The sequence below is a fragment of the Rutidosis leptorrhynchoides genome, chromosome 4 (genome assembly GCF_046630445.1).
Source record: "Rutidosis leptorrhynchoides isolate AG116_Rl617_1_P2 chromosome 4, CSIRO_AGI_Rlap_v1, whole genome shotgun sequence".
Classification (NCBI taxonomy): Eukaryota; Viridiplantae; Streptophyta; class Magnoliopsida; order Asterales; family Asteraceae; genus Rutidosis; species Rutidosis leptorrhynchoides.
The window spans coordinates 601173810-601195180 of NC_092336.1; the positions used below are offsets into that span (position 1 = coordinate 601173810).

The window sequence follows — 21371 nt, forward strand, 5'->3', positions numbered from 1 at the left end:
GATCCCGACAAGGATTCCGATGATGTTATAGAAATTACCCCAACACAATTTAATAAGGCAAAAGAGAACAATAAGGGAAAGGGCATAAAAATAGAGAAATTTGATTCCAAACCCGATGAACTTTATATGTATCATCAACACCCGTATTTCTTAAGTTGTGACAATAACCCGGGAACCTCTAAACCACCAGGTTCTTCTAAACCAATGTGGAAAACGACGGCTCGTATTAGGGGAACATCATATATCCCTAGAAACTTTTACAAAACGAACCAAAACCGAAGAATAAGAAACGAGCGAGTCGGAATAAGATAGTTGTATTCGTGTGGTGTAATATATGTAATATAGTGTGCTTATGCTTTATGATATATGTAAAAATTTCTTGTATTAATAAGTATTTTTTTATGAATCTAACTCTTGTCTATTTTACAGTATAAAAACACAAAATGGATAGACAACCCAATATTTTAAGAGACCTACCCGGAGACATGATTGATGAAATCTTGTCTAGAGTCGGCCAGAATTCCTCGGCACAACTATTTAAGGCGAGATCAGTTTGTAAGACATTCGAAGAACGTTCCAAGAATGCCTTGGTTTATAAAAGGCTTTCGTTCGAAAGATGGGGGATACCACATTGGGAAATCCATAAGTTACGATGTGTTTACTTTGACGCATATATTGCGGGGAACCCAAATGCTATTTTACGCAACGGGTTAAGAAATTATTTTGACTCAATATATCCGAATATAGGACTTCATGATTTAGAAAAAGCGGCTAACATGCAACATAAAGAAGCATGTTATGCTTACGGATTAGTAATGTTCGCTTCTCACCAAAGTGAGAACAAGAACATCGGGCTACAACTATTAAACAAAACGTTCCCACAAGTGGCGGAGTCGGTAATTGGGGTAAGAAATGAGGTTTTTAGATTGTTACGGGACTGTTGGACATTACGTAACCCTCGTACCTTTGACGACGTTACAACACGTTGTCTTATCAATGACCATAATGGTTATGTTCCACAAGACCAAGGATGGGAAGTAGTCCTAGTAAAACCAGAATGCATGACTTGTTTCTGGACGTATGAATTACGTGTCTTTATTGCCATTGCTGAACGACTTGTGTACTAGCTAAAATTATCTTCACAACTATCTTGTATCAAAGTTATTGTGTGCTATATTTCGTGCTATATGTAAAATAAGCAGTATTGTAAGTTTGTAAAATATTGTGTAAAAGTTTGAACGCGAAATATTATTATAATCAGTTTTTCATATAGAATTGTAGTAGTTGAATTGTATATTAGCTACTAAGTATGAACTTAACGGGTAGGTACTACCCGAATTTAAGCTTATAAAACGCTAATATGAAGAAAAAGCTTTTATAAATGAGTTCATATTATGCTACGAGATACTATTGACTACTCTTAATATTCTGTATGATTAACTTGTTTCATTTGACTATTTGAAGGAAATGGCACCGACTACTCGACAAACCATGAATATGAGCGAAGAGGAATTTCGTACCTTTCTTGCTGCAAACATAGCCGCAGTACAGGCTGCGCTACATACCAACAATAACTCCGAATCTAGCAATGCAGCTAACGGCACAAGAAATCGTGTAGGATGCACCTACAAAGAATTCACTGCCTGCAAACCTTTAGAATTTGATGGAACCGAAGGACCGATCGGATTGAAACGGTGGACCGAGAAGGTCGAATCGGTGTTTGCCATAAGTAAGTGTACTGAAGAGGACAAAGTGAAGTACGCTACGCATACCTTCATAGGTACTGCGTTAACATGGTGGAATACCTATCTAGAGCAAGTGGGACAAGATGATGCTTACGCACTACCGTTGTCAACATTCAAGCACTTGATGAATGAGAAGTACCGTCCCAGAACCGAGGTCAATAAGCTCAAGACAGAACTTAGAGGGTTACGAACCCAAGGATTTGATATTACCACGTACGAAAGACGATTCACAGAATTGTGCCTATTGTGTCCGAGAGCATTCGAAGATGAGGAAGAGAAGATCGACGCGTTTATGAAAGGATTACCGGAAAGAATCCAAGAAGATATAAGTTCACACGAGCCCGCCTCTATACAATAGGCATGTAGAATGGCTCACAAACTAGTGAACCAGATTGAGGAAAGAATTAAAGAACAGGCGGCTGAAGAGGCCAATGTGAAGCAAGTCAAAAGAAAGTGGGAGGAAAACGGTGATAAGAATCACCAATACAATAACAACAGCAATTACAACAATAATCGCAACAACTATCCCAACAATCGCAACATCAATCGTAACTACAACAAACGGCCCAACAATAAAAACAACAACAATAACAACAACAACTACAACAATCATCCCAACAACAATAACAACCGCAACAACAACAACAATCAGAAGCAGCTATGCCAAAGGTGTGAAAAGTATCACTCGGGGTTCTGCACCAAATTTTGCAACAAGTGTAAAAGAAATGGTCATAGCACGGCGAAGTGTGAGGTCTACGGACCAAGGGTTAGCAGAACGAAAGGAACAAATGGTGTCGGAACGAGTAATGGCGGAACGAGTAGTGTCGGAGCAAGTTATGCCAATGTAGTTTGTTATAAATGTGGAAAAACGGGCCACATTATTATAAATTGTCCGAACCAGGAGAACACGAATGGACAAGGCCGCGGAAGAGTTTTCAATATTAATGCGGCAAAGGCACAGGAAGACCCAGAGCTTGTTACGGGTACGTTTCTTATTGATAATAAATCTGCTTACGTTTTATTTGATTCGGGTGCGGATAGAAGCTATATGAGTAGTGATTTTTGTGCTAAATTAAGTTATCCATTGACGCCGTTGGATAGTAAATTTTTACTCGACTTAGCAAACGGTAAATTAATTTCAGCAGATTATATATGTCGGAATCGAGAAATTAAACTGGGTAGCGAAATATTTAAGATTGATTTGATACCAGTAGAGTTAGGGAGTTTTGATGTAATAGTTGGCATGGACTGGCTGAAGAAGGTGAAAGCAGAGATCGTATGTTATAAAAATGCAATTCGCATTGTACGAGAAGAAGGAGAACCCTTAATGGTGTACGGAGAAAAGGGCAACACGAAGCTACATCTTATTAGTAATTTGAAGGCACAAAAACTGATAAGAAAAGGTTGCTATGCTGTTCTAGCACACGTCGAGAAAGTACAAACTGAAGAAAAGAGCATCAATGATGTTCCCGTCGTAAAAGAATTTCCCGATGTATTTCCAAAAGAATTACCGGGACTACCTCCACATCGATCTGTTGAATTTCAAATAGATCTTGTACCAGGAGCTGCACCAATAGCTCGTGCTCCTTATAGACTCGCACCCAACGAGATGAAAGAACTGCAAAGCCAACTTCAAGAACTATTAGAACGTGGTTTCATTCGACCAAGCACATCACCATGGGGAGCTCCTGTTTTGTTTGTCAAGAAGAAGGATGGTACATTTAGGTTGTGTATTGACAACAGAGAGTTGAACAAACTTACCATCAAAAACCGTTATCCACTGCCGAGAATTGACGACTTATTTGATCAACTACAAGGCTCGCCAGTTTATTCGAAGTTCGATTTACGTGCTGGATATCATCAAATGCGAGTAAAGGAGGATGATATTCCAAAAACTGCTTTTAGGACGCGTTATGGTCATTACGAGTTTATGGTTATGCCGTTTGGATTGACTAACGCACCAGCTGTGTTCATGGACCTTATGAACCGAGTGTGTGGGCCATATCTTGACAAGTTTGTCATTGTTTTCATTGATGACATACTTATTTACTCAAAGAATGATCAAGAGCACGAAGAACATTTGAGAAAAGTGCTAGAAGTATTGAGGAAAGAAAAACTGTACGCTAAGTTTTCAAAGTGTGCATTTTGGTTGGAAGAAGTTTAATTCCTCTGTCACATAGTGAACAAAGAAGGTATCCAGGTGGACCCGGCAAAGATTGAAATCGTTGAAAAGTGGGAAACCCCAAAAACTCCGAAGCATATACGTTAATTTTTAGGATTGGCTGGTTACTACAGAAGATTCATCCAAGATTTCTCCAAAATAGCAAAACCCTTGACTGCATTAACGCATAAAGGGAAGAAATTTGAATGGAAGGATGAACAAGAGAAGGCGTTTCAATTATTGAAGAAAAAGCTAACTACGACACCTATATTGTCATTGCCTGAAGGGAATGATGATTTTGTGATTTATTGTGACGCATCAAAGCAAGGTCTCGGTTGTGTATTAATGCAACGAACGAAGGTGATTGCTTATGCATCTAGACAATTAAAGATTCACGAACAAAATTATACGACGCATGATTTGGAATTAGGCGCGGTTGTTTTTGCATTAAATACTTGGAGGCACTACTTATATGGGGTCAAAAGTATTATATATACCGACCATAAAAGTCTTCAACACATATTTAATCAGAAACAACTGAATATGAGGCAGCGTAGGTGGATTGAATTGTTGAATGATTGCGACTTTGAGATTCGTTACCACCCGGGGAAGGCAAATGTGGTAGCCGACGCCTTGAGTAGAAAGGACAGAGAACCCATTCGAGTAAAAGCTATGAATATAATGATTCACACTAACCTTACTACTCAAATAAAGGAGGCGCAACAAAGAGTTTTAAAAGAGGGAAATTTAAAGGATGAAATACCCAAAGGATCGGAGAAGCATCTTAATATTCGGGAAGACGGAACCCGGTATAGGGCTGAAAGAATTTGGGTACCAAAATTTGGAGATATGAGAGAAATGGTACTTAGAGAAGCTCATAAAACCAGATACTCAATACATCCTGGAACGAGGAAGATGTACAAGGATCTTAAGAAACATTTTTGGTGGCTAGGTATGAAAGCCGATATTGCTAAATATGTAGGAGAATGTTTGACGTGTTCTAAGGTCAAAGCTGAACATCAGAAACCATCAGGTCTACTACAACAACCTGAAATCCCGGAATGGAAATGGGAAAACATTACCATGGATTTCATCACTAAATTGCCAAGGACTGCAAGTGGTTTTGATACTATTTGGGTAATAGTTGATCGTCTCACCAAATCAGCACACTTCCTGCCAATAAGAGAAGATGACAAGATGGAGAAGTTAGCACGACTGTATTTGAAGGAAGTCGTCTCCAGACGTGGAATACCAATCTCTATTATCTCTGATAGGGATGGCAGATTTATTTCAAGATTCTGGCAGACATTACAGCAAGCATTAGGAACTCGTCTAGACATGAGTACTGCCTATCATCCACAAACTGATGGGCAGAGCGAAAGGACGATACAAATGCTTGAAGACATGCTACGAGCATGTGTTATTGATTTCAAAAACAGTTGGGATCGACATCTACCGTTAGCAGAATTTTCCTACAACAAAAGCTATCATTCAAGCATTGAGATGGCGCCGTTTGAAGCACTTTATGGTAGAAAGTGCAGGTCTCCAATTTGTTGGAGTGAAGTGGGGGATAGACAGATTACGGGTCCAGAGATAATACAAGAAACTACCGAGAAGATCATCCAAATTCAACAACGGTTGAAAACTGCCCAAAGTCGACAAAAGAGCTACGCCGACATTAAAAGAAAAGATATAGAATTTGAAATTGGAGAGATGGTCATGCTTAAGGTTGCACCTTGGAAAGGTGTTGTTGGCCAAGGATTCTTCACAGAATACTTTAATTGTCACCTATCGAATAAGTTAGAACCATTTTCGTGGCTTAATTCAAGCTGTTATTGATTTTGATATAATCTATTCTTCATGAAGGACAGACAATGTTTCATTGCTTTTATTATGTTCAAGCAATATCTAAACCGGAACCCTATTGTTGTTGCTCGACCCTGTCTATTTTAACCACCATCCAATAGACCACCAAAGCCAAAAACCACCAACAATTGCTGTGAATCTTCTATTTGCTCCAAACGTAACTAGATGAGCCTGCTATATTATTTTTCTGTTACACATACTTTTTGAACCCACCAACTAGGGCCGTGATCCTATTATGCTATGTATTGAGCCGTGATCTAGCTCCTGTTTCCTACTGGTCCATTTATGTTTGAAGTGGTTATGCATTATAGACTATTGTTGTTGGGCCTTATGTTTCGGTTTTTCTATTTGGGTCGAAACCAAACTTTATTAGATTATCACGATGATGAAATTGCTGATGGTGATTTGATAATATTAATAATGATGATGATGATCAGATATGATAAAAGATGATGATGATCATGAAGTTAGGATGATGATGATTACATGATGATGATGATGATGTTAAACTTGATGATGATCATGATGAAATGATTCGGTGATGATGAAGATGATGGTACTTGATTTATGAAAGATGTGATGATGATAACGGTTTGATATAAAGATGAAGACGATATTAGAGATGTACGATGATGATGATGATGATGATGATGATGATGACGACGAGTGTATAACAATGATGATGATGATAAGGGTATAATCTTTATTATTATGAGTATTGTTATTATTATTACTATTAACTATTAATATTATTATTAATACAAGTACTATTATTGCTATTATTAATACTTAAAACATATTGAATATAATTATGGATATAATTAAAATTTTAATGATATGAAGATTATAATTCATATATTTAATAGGATTATGAGGTGTTTATGTTTATGAAAATATAAGATATGGTTATAAATATAATTATAATTACATCATGATTAAATGAATTATTATCATTATTATTAAAAGTATTATTTTTATTAAAAGTATTATTAAAAATTATCATTTTTATTATCATTAAAATTATCATTATTATTAATTATCATTTTTATTAAAACTATCATTATATTTAAAAATATCATTATTAGTAAAATTTTCATTAGTATTAAAGTTAAATTTTTTATTAAAATAAAAATTATATCACTAATACTATATAAATTTGTTCGATTACAATTATACATGTTAATATATATACATGATATAGGTTCGTGAATCCGAGGCCAACCTTGCACTTGTTCAATGCCGTCATATGTATTTTTACTACGAAATACAGTATTGTGAGTTTCATTTGCCCCTTTTCTCTTTACATTTTTGGGCTGAGAATACATACAAATGCTTTATTAATTGTTTTACAATATTTATATGCGTGAGTTTCATTTGCTCCCTTTTTAAATGCTTTTGCAATATATATTTTTGGGACTAAGAATACATGCGCGGTTTTATAAATGTTTGACGAAATAGACACAAGTACTCAAAACTACATTCTATGGTTGGATTATTAGACCGAATATCACCCTTTTAGCTTGGTAACCTAAGAATTAGGGAACAGTACCCCTAATTGACGCGAATCCTAAAGATAGATCTATGGGCCTAACAAACCCCATCCGAGGTACGGATGCTTTATGTAGTGACCCGAACTTTTCCATGTTTATATATATATTAAATGAAATTTTTATTTACATGATTAAGTGTTTCCAACATGTTAAGCAATCAAACTTGTTAAGACTTGATTAATTGAAATAGGTTTCATATAGACAATTGACCACCCAAGTTGACCGACGATTCACGAACGTTAAAACTTGTAAAAACTATATGATGACATATATATGGATATATATATATAGTTAAAATGATATTATAATAAGTAAACATATCATTAAGTATATTAACAATGAACTACATATGTAAAAATAAGACTACTAACTTAATGATTTTGAAACGAGACATATATGTAACGATTATCGTTGTAACGACATTTAATGTATATATATCATATTAAGATATATTAATACATCATTATATCATGATAATGTAATAATTTAACATCTCATTTGATTTAATAAACAATGGGTTAACAACATTTAACAAGATCGTTAACCTAAAGGTTTCAAAACAACACTTACATGTAACGACTAACGATGACTTAACGACTCAGTTAAAATGTATATACATGTAGTGTTTTAATATGTATTCATACACTTTAGAAAGACTTCAAGACACTTATCAAAATACTTCTACTTAACAAAAATGCTTACAATTACATCCTCGTTCAGTTTCATCAACAATTCTACTCGTATGCACCCGTATTCGTACTCGTACAATACACAGCTTTTAGATATATGTACTATTGGTATATACACTCCAATTATCATCTCTTAGTAGCCCATGTGAGTCACCTAACACATGTGGGAACCATCATTTGGCAACTAGCATGAAATATCTCATAAAATTACAAAAATATGAGTAATCATTCATGACTTATTTACATGAAAACAAAATTACATATCCTTTATATCTAATCCATACACCAACGACCAAAAACACCTACAAACACTTTCATTCTTCAATTTTCTTCATCTAATTAATCTCTCTTAAGTTTTATCTTCAAGTTCTAAGTGTTCTTCATAAATTCTACAAGTTCTAGTTTCATAAAATCAAGAATACTTCCAAGTTTGCTAGCTTACTTCCAATCTTGTAGAGTGATCATCCAACCTCAAGAAATCTTTCTTATTTATAGTAATATATCTTTCTAATACAAGGTAATACTCATATTCAAACTTTGATTCAATTTCTATAACTATAACAATCTTATTTCGAGTGGAAATCTTACTTGAACTTGTTTTCGTGTCATGATTCTGTTCAAGAACTTTCAAGCCTTCCAAGAATCCTTTGAAGCTAGATCTATTTTTCTTATTTCCAGTAGCTTTATCCAGAAAACTTGAGATAGTAATGATGTTCATAACATCATTCGATTCATACATATAAAGCTATCTTATTCGAAGGTTTAAACTTGTAATCACTAGAACATAGTTTAGTTAATTCTAAACTTGTTCGCAAACAAAAGTTAATCCTTCTAACTTGATTTTAAAATCAACTAAACACATGTTATATATCTATATGATATGCTAACTTAATGATTTAAAACCTGGAAACACGAAGAACACTGTAAAACCGGACATACGCCGTCGTAGTAACACCGCAGGCTGTTTTGGGTTAGTTAATTAAAAACTATGATAAACTTTGATTTAAAAGTTTTTCTTCTGAGAAAATGATTTTTCTTATAAACATGAAACTATATCCAAAAATCATGATTAAACTCAAAGTGGAATTATGTTTTCTAAAATGGTCATCTAGACGTCGTTCTTTCGACTGAAATGACCACCTTTACAAAAACGACTTATAACTTATATTTCCTACTATAAACCTATACTTTTTCTGTTTATATTCATAAAATAGAGTTCAATATGAAACCATAGCAATTTGATTCACTCAAGACGGATTTAAAATGAAGAAGTTATGGGTAAAACAAGATTGGATAATTTTTCTTGTTGTAGCAACGTGAAAATTGGTAACAAATCTATATTAATCATATCCTAGCTAACTTATATTGTATTATACATGTATTCTAATATATTATGTAATCTTGGGATACCATAGACACGTATGCAAATGTTTTGACATATCATATCGACCCATGTGTATATATTATTTGGAACAACCATAGACACTCTATATGCAGTAATGTGGGAGTTAGCTATACAGGGTTGAGGTTGATTCTAAAAATATATATACTTTGAGTTGTGATCTAGCCTGAGATGTGTATACACTGGGTCGTGGATTGATTCAAGATAATATATATCAATTTTTTCTGTACATCTAACGTTGGACAATTAGTTGTAGGTTACTAACGAGGACAGCTGACTTAATAAACTTAAAACATAAAAATGTATTAAAAGTGTTGTAAATATATTTTGAATATATTTTGATATATGTACATATTTGTTATAGGTTTGTGAATCGACCAGTGGCCAAGTCTTACTTCCCGACGAAGTAAAAATCTGTGAAAGTGAGTTATAGTCCCACTTTTAAAATCTAATATTTTTGGGATGAGAATACATGCAGGTTTTATAAATGATTTACAAAATAGACACAAGTACGTGAAACTACATTCTATGGTTGAATTATCGAAATCGAATATGCCCCTTTTTATTAAGTCTGGTAATCTAAGAATTAGGGAACAGACACCCTAATTGACGCGAATCCTAAAGATAGATCAATTGGGCCTAACAAACCCCATTCAAAGTACCGGATGCTTTAGTACTTCGAAATTTATATCATATCCGAAGGGTGTCCCGGAATGATGGGGATATTCTTATATATGCATCTTGTTAATGTCGGTTACCAGGTGTTCACCATATGAATGATTTTTATCTCTATGTATGGGATGCGTATTGAAATATGAAATCTTGTGGTCTATTGTTACGATTTGATATATATATATATATATATATATATATATATATATATATATATATATATATATATATATATATATATATATATATATATATAGGTTAAACCTATAACTCACCAACATTTTTGTTGACGTTTAAAACATGTTTATTCTCAGGTGAATACTTAGAGCTTCCGCTGTTTCATACTAAAATAAGGACAAGATTTGGAGTCCATGTTTGTATGATATTGTGTAAAAACTGCATTTAAGAAACATGTATCGATGTAATATATTTCTATTGTAAACCATTATGTAATGGTCGTGTGTAAACAATATATTTTAGATTATCATTATTTGATAATCTACGTAATACTTTTGAAACCTTTATTGATAAAATAAAGGTTATGGTTGTTTTAAAAATGAATGTAGTCTTTGAAAAACGTCTCATATAGAGGTCAAAACCTCGCAACGAAATCAATTAATATGGAACGTTTATAATCAATATAAACGGGACATTTCACTTTAGTACTTCAATTTTTATACAGACGAGAGGATTCTGTTATACAGACGAGAGGATTATGTTTTGGGGATATTCTATATGCATCTTGTTAATGTTGGTTACCAGGTGTTCACCATATGAATGATTTTACCTTAATGCAGACGAGAGGATTCTGCTTGAGGATTATGTTTATGAAAAATGAAAATCTTGTGGTCTATTATATTATTGGAAATGATTTTACCTTTATGCAGACGAGAGGATTCTGCTATTGGAATTATATTTAATAAAAATCTTGTAGTCTATTAAAATAATGGAAATGATTGTTTATGATAAACTAATGAACTCACCAACCTTTTGGTTGACACTTGAAAGCATGTTTATTCTCAGGAATGAAAGAAATCTTCCACTGTGCATTTGCTCATTTTAAAGATATTACTTGGAGTCATTCATGGCATATTTCAAAAGACGTTGCATTCAAGTCGTTGAGTTCAATATAGATTATGATTAAGTAAATGATAGAATAGGTCATTTATAGTTGGATATTATGAAATGGTATGCATGCCTGTCAACTTTCGATGTAATGAAAGTTTGTCTTTTAAAACGAATGCAATGTTTGTAAAATGTATTATATAGAGGTCAAATACCTCGCAATGTAATCATATGTTATTGCATTCGTCCTTATGGATTAGGATGGGTCGTCTCATGTGGTATCCGAGGGGTGGTCTTAGCGAACCAGGTCTGCATTAGTATGTCTAACTGACAAGTCGTTAGGATGCATTAGTGAGTCTGGACTTCGACCGTGTTTGCATGTCAAAAGTTTTGCTTATCATTATTGTGTCGAAAATCATCTACTTATCATCCTTAGGAAAAATTACATGCTTATCATTCTTAGTCTAGACACGTTTTACTGCATTGATTGCATGAATAGTGTATAGACAAAATTCATATCTTAGCGTATCTGCTAAACCATATCTTATCGTATCTATTACTGTAAACTTTGCCTGACATATTCCGTAAATTCCTCCGTAATCTATGAAATCTTTTGCTCTATATATATAGATATTCAATGCAATTAGAATACCACCCGATAGCCGGAAAATTATTTCATATCGAAAAATCCTTTATTCAATCGAACGAAATGGAATTCGTCATTAGTTCAAGTCCCTCGAATTCCGATATGGAATCCCACTCAAGCTCCGAAAGCAGTGTGACCGGAATGGATCAACCAATCAGTCATCATCTATTCTGGATGAATTGGGGATGGGTTCGTAGCCTCTTCAATCATTGGAGACAAGAAGAAGGTGATCCCTTCCATCCACCACATTGTCCTCTTGACGATGAACCTGAAGCACTTACCGGTGAACCTGTTCGAAACACCACTTTCTCTATAATTTCCAGAGTATCTCGTCACGATTATATACTACATCAAATTTTAGATTTTATTTATCCGCTCATCCGAACCGACAATCACCCCGGTGTAATAGAGGAAGTCATCAAGCTTCGCGCTCGGGTAGGGGCTTTGGAGAATGTGGTGCAAAGGTTACAAACACCAGCAGCAGCACCAGCAGCATAACAAGTACCACCATCATCAAAGCCAACAGTACCATTACCACCCCCAACCACAACCGCGTCGTAAACCTCAACTTTACAATCTGTCCCACGAGCATCGACGTCAAATGCCAAGAAATACCAACGACAACACATGATGAAGTGATGATTCATAACTTCATCGACGAAACATTCTACGACAATTATGTAATTTCTAAAGTTTAGAGATTATCTATTCTAGCCTTAACCATAAATCAGATAGAGTAGAAACCCTGACAGGAATAGTACGTGATTTACAAATGTCACAAGTTACACAAGCATTAACATCAGTACCGTCGGCATCATCAGCATCAGCAGTACCGTCAACACCACCAGCATTAGCAGTACCGTCAACATCACTAACAGTATTACCGGCATCAGCAACACCTACTACACCATAAATTCCGTAAACTCTATAACCACCTCAGATATCGACACCACAATCATCAACGGATATATTGTATCAACAAGTTATGAAGTATTAACTCATTTCCTCTAAAGAATTTATATGTATATTTTATATATATGAATTTTTAAAACCACAATGTATCTTTTCGTACTAAGCTATTATGTATGAATTGAATAAGGGTAGATACTACTCGGTTAATTCATATTACTAATATGCTATGATGTACGTCCTTCGTCAGCAACTTAATCATCGTTAACTACAATCTCTGTTTCAATTCAATGAATTCCATTTCATAATAAATCAAGTGTATAATTCAAATATATGTTTGATTTTACACCTTCATTATCGATGCACCCGAAATTTTTCAGACAACACCATTCGTACCTTGCGAAGTTCACAAAATTCCACGAACACTAACACCATTAACCGAAGAAATATCAATAAAAATGAATAATGAAGTATTGATTCATGATTTCATTTATGTTAAAGAAATAATTCACGAAGATTACGTAATTTCTAAAGTTTTAGGAATTATTCAATTCTAGTTTCAGCCGTAAATCAAATGAGTTTAAATTAATGTTAACTTATTAAATCTATATTACATCTGAAGAAAATATACATACCTATATATTTTCATAAAGACTGTAATAAAAATTCTTTTGTACAAAATATTAATGGTGAAATTATTTTTTAACGGGTATGTAATACTCGAGAAATATATAAATTCACAATTAATATGTTACATTCTTCAAATCTGATTCAACAATCATCAACTATACTCACTATTTTCTCAACGATACACATTATTTTATAAAAATCAAAATAACCATACTCATTTAAATTTAATTACATATTCTGATTTTGAAATCGCAGAGTTTAATTCGAGATATAATCGGTATAATCCCTCTTAAATTCCTAAATATTTCAAAGTTATACTTTGACTTCAAAACTGTGTTAGAACATCATATGTATATTAACGATTACAATCAGTATTCAAACCCCCCGAAATTCCTGAAGACACTTCAAACAATGAACAATCAAGATGATGATCCAACCACATGTTACTCACAGTCATGCACCTGAAAAACTCTCGAAACCAAAGTCATAGTTTAACACATATTCGTGTCAGATCCTTTGGCATTTATTCGTAAAAATAACTTTGCAATTCCTTTTTCAAAATGGACAGTTTTGTCACAACTCCAACAAGTTAACTTCGGCATTTCAGTCAAAACAGTCTTATTATAACCTTGATATAGACGTTGCCCTTTCGTCATCGTTACCGGAGAACCTTTTATGTCTCACCACATTAGCAATAAACTTACCAGCAACTTCACCGATCTTTGACTTTTCAAAAAATCATTATATTTATCGAAACCCCATCATTTACTCATCCGCATCTTGTAACAATAATTGCCATACCAACTACCGAAAATCTTCAATCATTATTTCTGAATTTAATGTCTATCTCCTAGATTTACATACTTCGAATGTGAAGTTTCTGAAAAATGCCCTAAACTGCGAACTATTTTTCTGAATTTTGAAAAAGCTGAATGGAACAGCAGAAACTATAGACAACCGTAACTGTCAAAAGTTTCATGATAAAGAATAATGTGTTGGAAAAGCTCAGAAAAAGAGAAGGTTTGGAACTGAAAAACGGATTGAGCAAACCATGAAGGAGACTGTGGACAAATCACAAAGACTAAACCTGCCTTCAAATAATCCAAATGATTCAGTATCTACTGAAGTTATTAACAAATACCTTACTCCTGACTCTAAACCTTTACGAACAAATCTTCTTCATCATCCATCGATATTGGAAATTCTAAGATATCATCATATCTTTCATTATAAATATCTTCGATATTTCTGAAGATATCTGCATAATTATTGTTATCCGAAATCATTTACCTCTTCGTGCTATCATAAAAGAAACTATTTTAGTTTCTAAATTCTGAAACCTTCAAGTATAAAATATGAATGTAATTGAAGTAGTGTTGGGAACTGAAGCATGAGTTAGTATAATATAATGACACTTGTTCAACGTGATTATATCACAGTAAGTCATGCTGAGTTTCTAAATAGAACGTGATGATTCACAGACCATAACGTCATCATGTGCCATGTTACACGACTCTTACATTCTATCTAATATATAAATATATCAAGAACATAATTTCTTGATAGTTCAATCTTTTCTCTTGAATCCTGGTAATTTAACCAATCAAGATCGTGCTACCACGATTTCTCTCTTAGAACATTAGTCATGTTCATTCGAAACTCCATATCTATGAATTCTGGACCATTATTTGCGGTACTTAATGGCAAGAGGAGAAAATAAAAGAATGAAGCTCCGAAATAGAAATGGGAGTATAAATCGCAGCAAATAGGAGAAAGCAGTAATTGTGGATGACAATGATAAAAAAAAATAAAAAATTACAGAAGCAGAGACTCCAAAATATAAGGGAGGATATAAAGTCCAACAACAACCCAGAAATTACAAACCGTGTATATCGATGCATATAGCAATACAAAGACATGGGAGAACTAAAAACACTATAAACCCAAGAGTATAGTAGAAGTAAATAGATTCCTCCGGCTGCAGATGAAAAAGAAGAAAGACAGATATAAAAGTTAGGAGTATATCAAGAATCAGAACCGGATGGAGCATATTGATGGATGTTTTAGATGTATGAATTGGGAAAGAAAGCATAGAAGAGAAGAGTATAGAAATAAGGAAGTGAAGAGGGTGAATTTATAGTGAAATATCAGACAGAGCAATCGAGACAGATCATCGCATTTAACCAAGGAGGATTCTAATTTCCTTAATTACCGAACAACCAAATCTTATTACGAAGAATTTTCTCTAAATCCCTTGAATTCCGGAAATCAACCGTGACTAAGTCACCGGTTAAAACGAACCTTCATTTACTCATTTCACACTATCGTGATAACTTCACTCGTACACTTCACATAAACAAATTGTTTTATCCATATTACTCGTTAATGATAAAACTCTAATTTTCAGCTTGTATGAGTCATGAAAACATACTTATTATCAATCATGACGATCCTAATCAAATTTCGGGACGAAATTTCTTTAACGGGTAGGTACTGTGATGACCCGGAAATTTCCGACCAAATTTAAACTCAATCTTTATATGATTTCGACACGATAAGCAAAGTTTGTAATGTTGAGTCTCAAAAATTTGAAACTGTGTTCATGTATTTAGTTACCCTCCGACTATCTCCAACGATTTACGAACAATTATATTTAACTTGATGTGCATATATATATATATATATATATATATATATATATATATATATATATATATATATATATATATATATATATATATATATATATATATATATATATATATATATATATTGAAAACATTAACAAAGTATTACGTGTATGACACCGTACATTAAACTTATTGTATTCCATATCTAGTTGATATATTGAACTATCCAAGTTAAAAGATAATGTCAAACGATTGAATTAAAAGATATTTATCAAGTCCCTTGATATTGTTATGGGTCTCTGTTGTGAGGTCCACGCTGATTTGAGAAATTGTTTCTTTTTAACATTATTCAGAATAATTGATAAAGTGATTTACAAGTAAGAACAAAAGTGTCATTTAAGGGAAACTAGACAAAAGTCAGTAGAGATTCCTGCTTAATTTTCAATACATGCTTTACGATAATTGCCTCGTGTCTCTTGGTAAGTTAATTATTTAACTTTCATAATACTTAATGAAAAAGTGAAATCATGTTGAATAAATAATTGTGATTATGATTGTTGACAGATTAAACCCATTTGACGTGTTACTTTAAGATGATTTCATACGTTTATTTATCCATTGGACTCAACCCTACGATTCATGAATGAACTGTAAGTTAAAAACTGGAAACCGTTATGATTTACATACTATATGATTTTACTGTATTAAATTAAAACGTTTTATGTTATAATTAAAACCTATATATATATATATATATATATATATATATATATATATATATATATATATATATATATATATATATATATATATATATATATATATATATATATATATATATATATATATATATATATATATATATATATATATATATATATATAAGTATATCTAATAAATTAAAATAATAAAATACAATTTGATCATTAAGATTAAGTATATAAAATAATATACAAGATAATAAAGTGAGTATTAAAATAAAGCTATATATATAAATACATATGACTTCTATTAATAATTATTATGATATTGGTATTGGAATATATATTAAAGTTATAGATATTATATGTTATTATATAAATATAATTATTAAATAATACATGATTAATAATATGTAATATTAATAGATTAAATTTAATTACAAGTTTAGAATATAGTTGTTATAGTTACTTTCATTATTATTAATACTAATATTAATAGTAATAACAATAGTAGTAATATTATTATATCAATATATAACATATAGATATAATAATTTGATAATTTGATATATATGATTTGTTATATTATTATTATTATTATTATTATTATTATTATTATTATTATTATTATTATTATTATTATTATTATTATTATTATTATTATTATTATTATTATCATTATTATCATTATTAATTATTATTATCATTAATATAATTAATAATCTTATTATTAATACTATTAGTAATATCATTATTACTAAAATTATTATTAAAATTATTATTAAAATTATTATAAATATTGTTATTGCTATTACAATACAATTAATTATCATTATTCCTAATAAAATTATTATTATTATTATATTAGTATTTTTATTATTATTATTAATAATTAATAGTATTATTATTATTAAGATATTTATTTATTAATAACTGATATTAAATATAATATATAGTAACAGATAATGACGCGTATATATCACCATCAGTTCATTTTTTTCTGTTATGCTCGTGACCATCTTCATCGCTACAAAACAACTCTCGATCAATTCATGTTTATGCATCAATCATCCAATTGTATACTATAGATTATTTGCTGCTATTCGAAAGAAAAATCAAACAGATATTCTTCAAGGGAGCGAGCTCAGCCCCTGTTCGTGAAGTATTTTAAACAATAGGTCAATTTCGAATCAATCCCCAAAATCTGAAAATACAGATGTGTTAGGAATTGATAATGCTAAAAACGAACATATATTTCATAGCATTATCCCTCAAGAAAGACAAGCTTTTAGTTGCAATTGTTCTATTTACAAGTGATATTCGTTTAAATAATAAAAGGTGAAGACAAAAGATAGATTCGACGAATTGAAGACGCAAACGACCAAAAAGCTCAAAAGTACAAAGTACAATCAAAGTGGTTCAAATTATTGATGAGAAACGTCTCAAAATTACAAGAGTACAAGACGCAAAACGCAAAATACAAGATATTAAATTGTACGCAAGGACGTTCGAAAATCCGGAACCGGGACTAGAGTCAACTCTCAACGCTTGACGCAACGGACTAAAAATTACAAGTCAACTATGCACACGAATATAATATAATATTTAAATAATTCTATAAATTATTTATATATTATATTATTATTAAATACCGTCGGCAAGAAAGCAAACAAACTCATGTGAGCTGAAAAAGCAGGCCATGCGATGGCATGGCCTGGAGGCTATATTTCCATGCAATCGTATGGTGAACAGTATCTGGCCACATCCCTATAAAAAGCAGTTTGGTGATCGAACAAAAACATCTTTTTCTTTCCTCTGTTACTCTCAACGTATATATATATATATATATATATATATATATATATATATATATATATTAAATTTTAATTTTAAATTCTAATAATAAGGGTATGTTAGCGAATGTTGTAAGGGTGTAAGTCGAAATTATGTCCGTGTAACGCAACGCTATTATTAATCATTGTAAGTTATGTTCAACCTTTTTAAATTAATGTCTCGTAGCTAAGTTATTATTATGCTTATTTAATCCGAAGTAATCGTAATGTTGGGCTAAAATATTAAAGACGGGGTAATTGGGCTTTGTACTATAATTGGGGTTTGGACTAAAGAACGACACTTGTGGAAATTAGACTATGGGCTATTGATGGGCTTTATATTTGTTTAATTAAATGATAGTTTGTTAATTTAATATAAAGATTTACAATTGGACATACCTATAAATAACCATATACACTCGATCGGACACGATGGGCGGGATATTTATTGTAACGACCCTGGATTTTCCAACGTTTATTTATTAATAATTATTATTATTAATACGTGTGATTAAACGAATGTATGTAATTACATTTACATGTTGCCATGATTGCCCGTACTTGACTTTTAAGTGCCCGAAACGTCTTTGTGACACACGAAACTTCACGAATAATATTTTTAGATATTATTTACATTCATGATTAAGTTTATTAATCATTTTAATTAACTAAAGTTATTAGTTAATTACATGGGCTTTTATTGGACTTATTTGTTAATTTATTGAACTTGGGCTTTGATTAATGTTGTGGACTCTTGATATTGGGCTTCCAAGCCCACCCTACATTTTAAATGGACTTAATTAGCCCATAAGACTTGTAAGTAGTACTTGTACATGGAAACTAGTTAGTTACTTCATTAAGAATCTAGTTACCTTATAATCCCCATGAGACCACATCTAATATCCATCTTTTGTAAGCTTTTCATGCTAATAACCTACAAACACTCCCCATCTCCCTCCCATGCTGCTAACCGCCAGCTTAGTGGCCCTTTAGGGGTGTTTTTGTTTCAAATTTTCCATTATCTTATTCACTAGAACACTCTCATTTCACACACACACAATTACTTGTAATTTCTCTCAACTGTTTTCTCTCTTTTCTCTCTAGTTTTGGTAAGTAACTTGAGCATCTCTTCCTTCTTTCTTTCTTGCCAAAACCGTGGCCCAACAACCCACAATCATCATCATCTTTTGTTACTTGTTGTTGTTAGTTGTTACATGTAATTGTTAGTTGTTCTTTACTAGTTACAAGATCAAACTTACTAGTTTGATTCTTCATAATATCTTGTATTTATCAAGAATACTCAAGAACATAACTTACTAGTTATGGTTCTACATATACTTTCTTAAAAGATTGCAAGTTCATGTGTTGATTAAACTCATACTTGAAGTTCATGAAGTAAACTTTAAAGTTTACTTTCTAAAGATCAAACTTTGGTTTGAATCTTTAAAGTATGAACAACCATGAATAATTTACTTGTTTACTTAGTTTAATTCTTCTTGCACTTTACTTTCATGTAATTAGTTTAAATGGTCAAGTACTACAAGTTAGTCTTGATCTCATATCTCTTGGAACTAAAAGTTAACTTAAAAGTCCAAGAACATATAAATAAGTTTTCTTTAAATATAACTTTGTATACTTATGCTTGATCTAGACTTTTGGGTCTTGGATCTTCAAGATCTAACTAAGAACTATGTTCTACATCTTAAGATCTTGATTAGTTAGTTTACTTTCAAGTTTGTAACTTGTTATTAGCTTTAAAGTTCATGTATGTGTTAGATCTAAGACTTTGATGTAACTTTGGTTCATCAAACTTCATACAACTCTTAAGTGAGTTGTGCTTCATGTCTTAGACTTGCACTTGGGTTATGATGGTCAAATCTTGGTCAAGATGATGTAGACACATTAATGAGTTGTACACTTGAAGCTATATGCATCAAGTATGAGAACCGTGATGAACATCAAGCACCAAGACCACCGGAACTCACTTAAACTTACTGTTTCTGTCCAAACCCTACTGACCTGCTGTTTCTGTAACAGACCAGTAGACCTGGGCTACTGAGACCATGATTTTTAGATATAACTTTTTCGATTAGATAACTTTTCATATAGGACTCGTCTTAATCCGAGTTACGGTTTAGAATTTATGGCCCTCCGATCGTCACTATGTCCTTTAACGTTGTGCAGAAATTTCTGACCTACTCGCACTTAGACCGTCGCCACGGTCAAACCAAGACGAGTTTGCTTCTGTAAATTTTACCACAACTAAAGGACTCATAGACGGAGCCATGGCCACTGGTCTCACCTTAATTCAGTAAGGTTAGAGTCCGTGGTGACTGATTGAAGTCAGCCTTTGTTTTTAAACTACTTTCATAAACGAAACCTACTTTACGCCTTTTGTTTAATGATGAATGATGATGACCCTTAAGACCTTATTTACATACTTTTAAACCTATTAAGACGATTTACTGACTTAGTACTATTTGACTTAGGTTGAGGACCTTCGGACCGATTACTTGCACACCTTTTCCGAACCGACTTTACGACTACATTATCATTGTGAGTTATAGCATTCTCTTTTTACTTTAACTTATTTTGGGAACTGAGAATACATGCGGATTTTATGTTTTACATACTAGGCACGAGTACTTAAACTTATATATGTGTGTGTTATACAACGGCATAAACATTCCCTTTAGCTCGGTAACGTTTAATCATTGGTTTTTGAACCGTGAACGCGAATCTTAGATATGGATCCATAGGGTTTGACATCCCCACTCGGGCTAGTAGCGCTAGCATTTAACGAGTGTTTAATACTTAGTAGACATACGCATTTGCCAAGTGTACTTTCAGGGGGTATAAACGTTAAGTTAGTT

At 32.5% G+C, this 21371-nt stretch overlaps 1 protein-coding gene across 1 annotated transcript in view; it reads right to left on the reverse strand.

Moving 5' to 3' along the window:
- Positions 1 to 12439: 12439 nt before the first annotated feature.
- Positions 12440 to 21371, reverse strand: part of LOC139842953 (uncharacterized) — a 121239-nt gene continuing 112307 nt past the window's right edge. The window contains exons 3-4 of the mRNA XM_071833048.1: positions 12583 to 12721; positions 12440 to 12463 (exon numbers count right to left, since the gene is read on the reverse strand). Coding sequence (XP_071689149.1) covers positions 12440 to 12463; positions 12583 to 12721 — 163 coding nt within the window. The remainder of the gene's footprint in view (positions 12464 to 12582; positions 12722 to 21371) is intronic.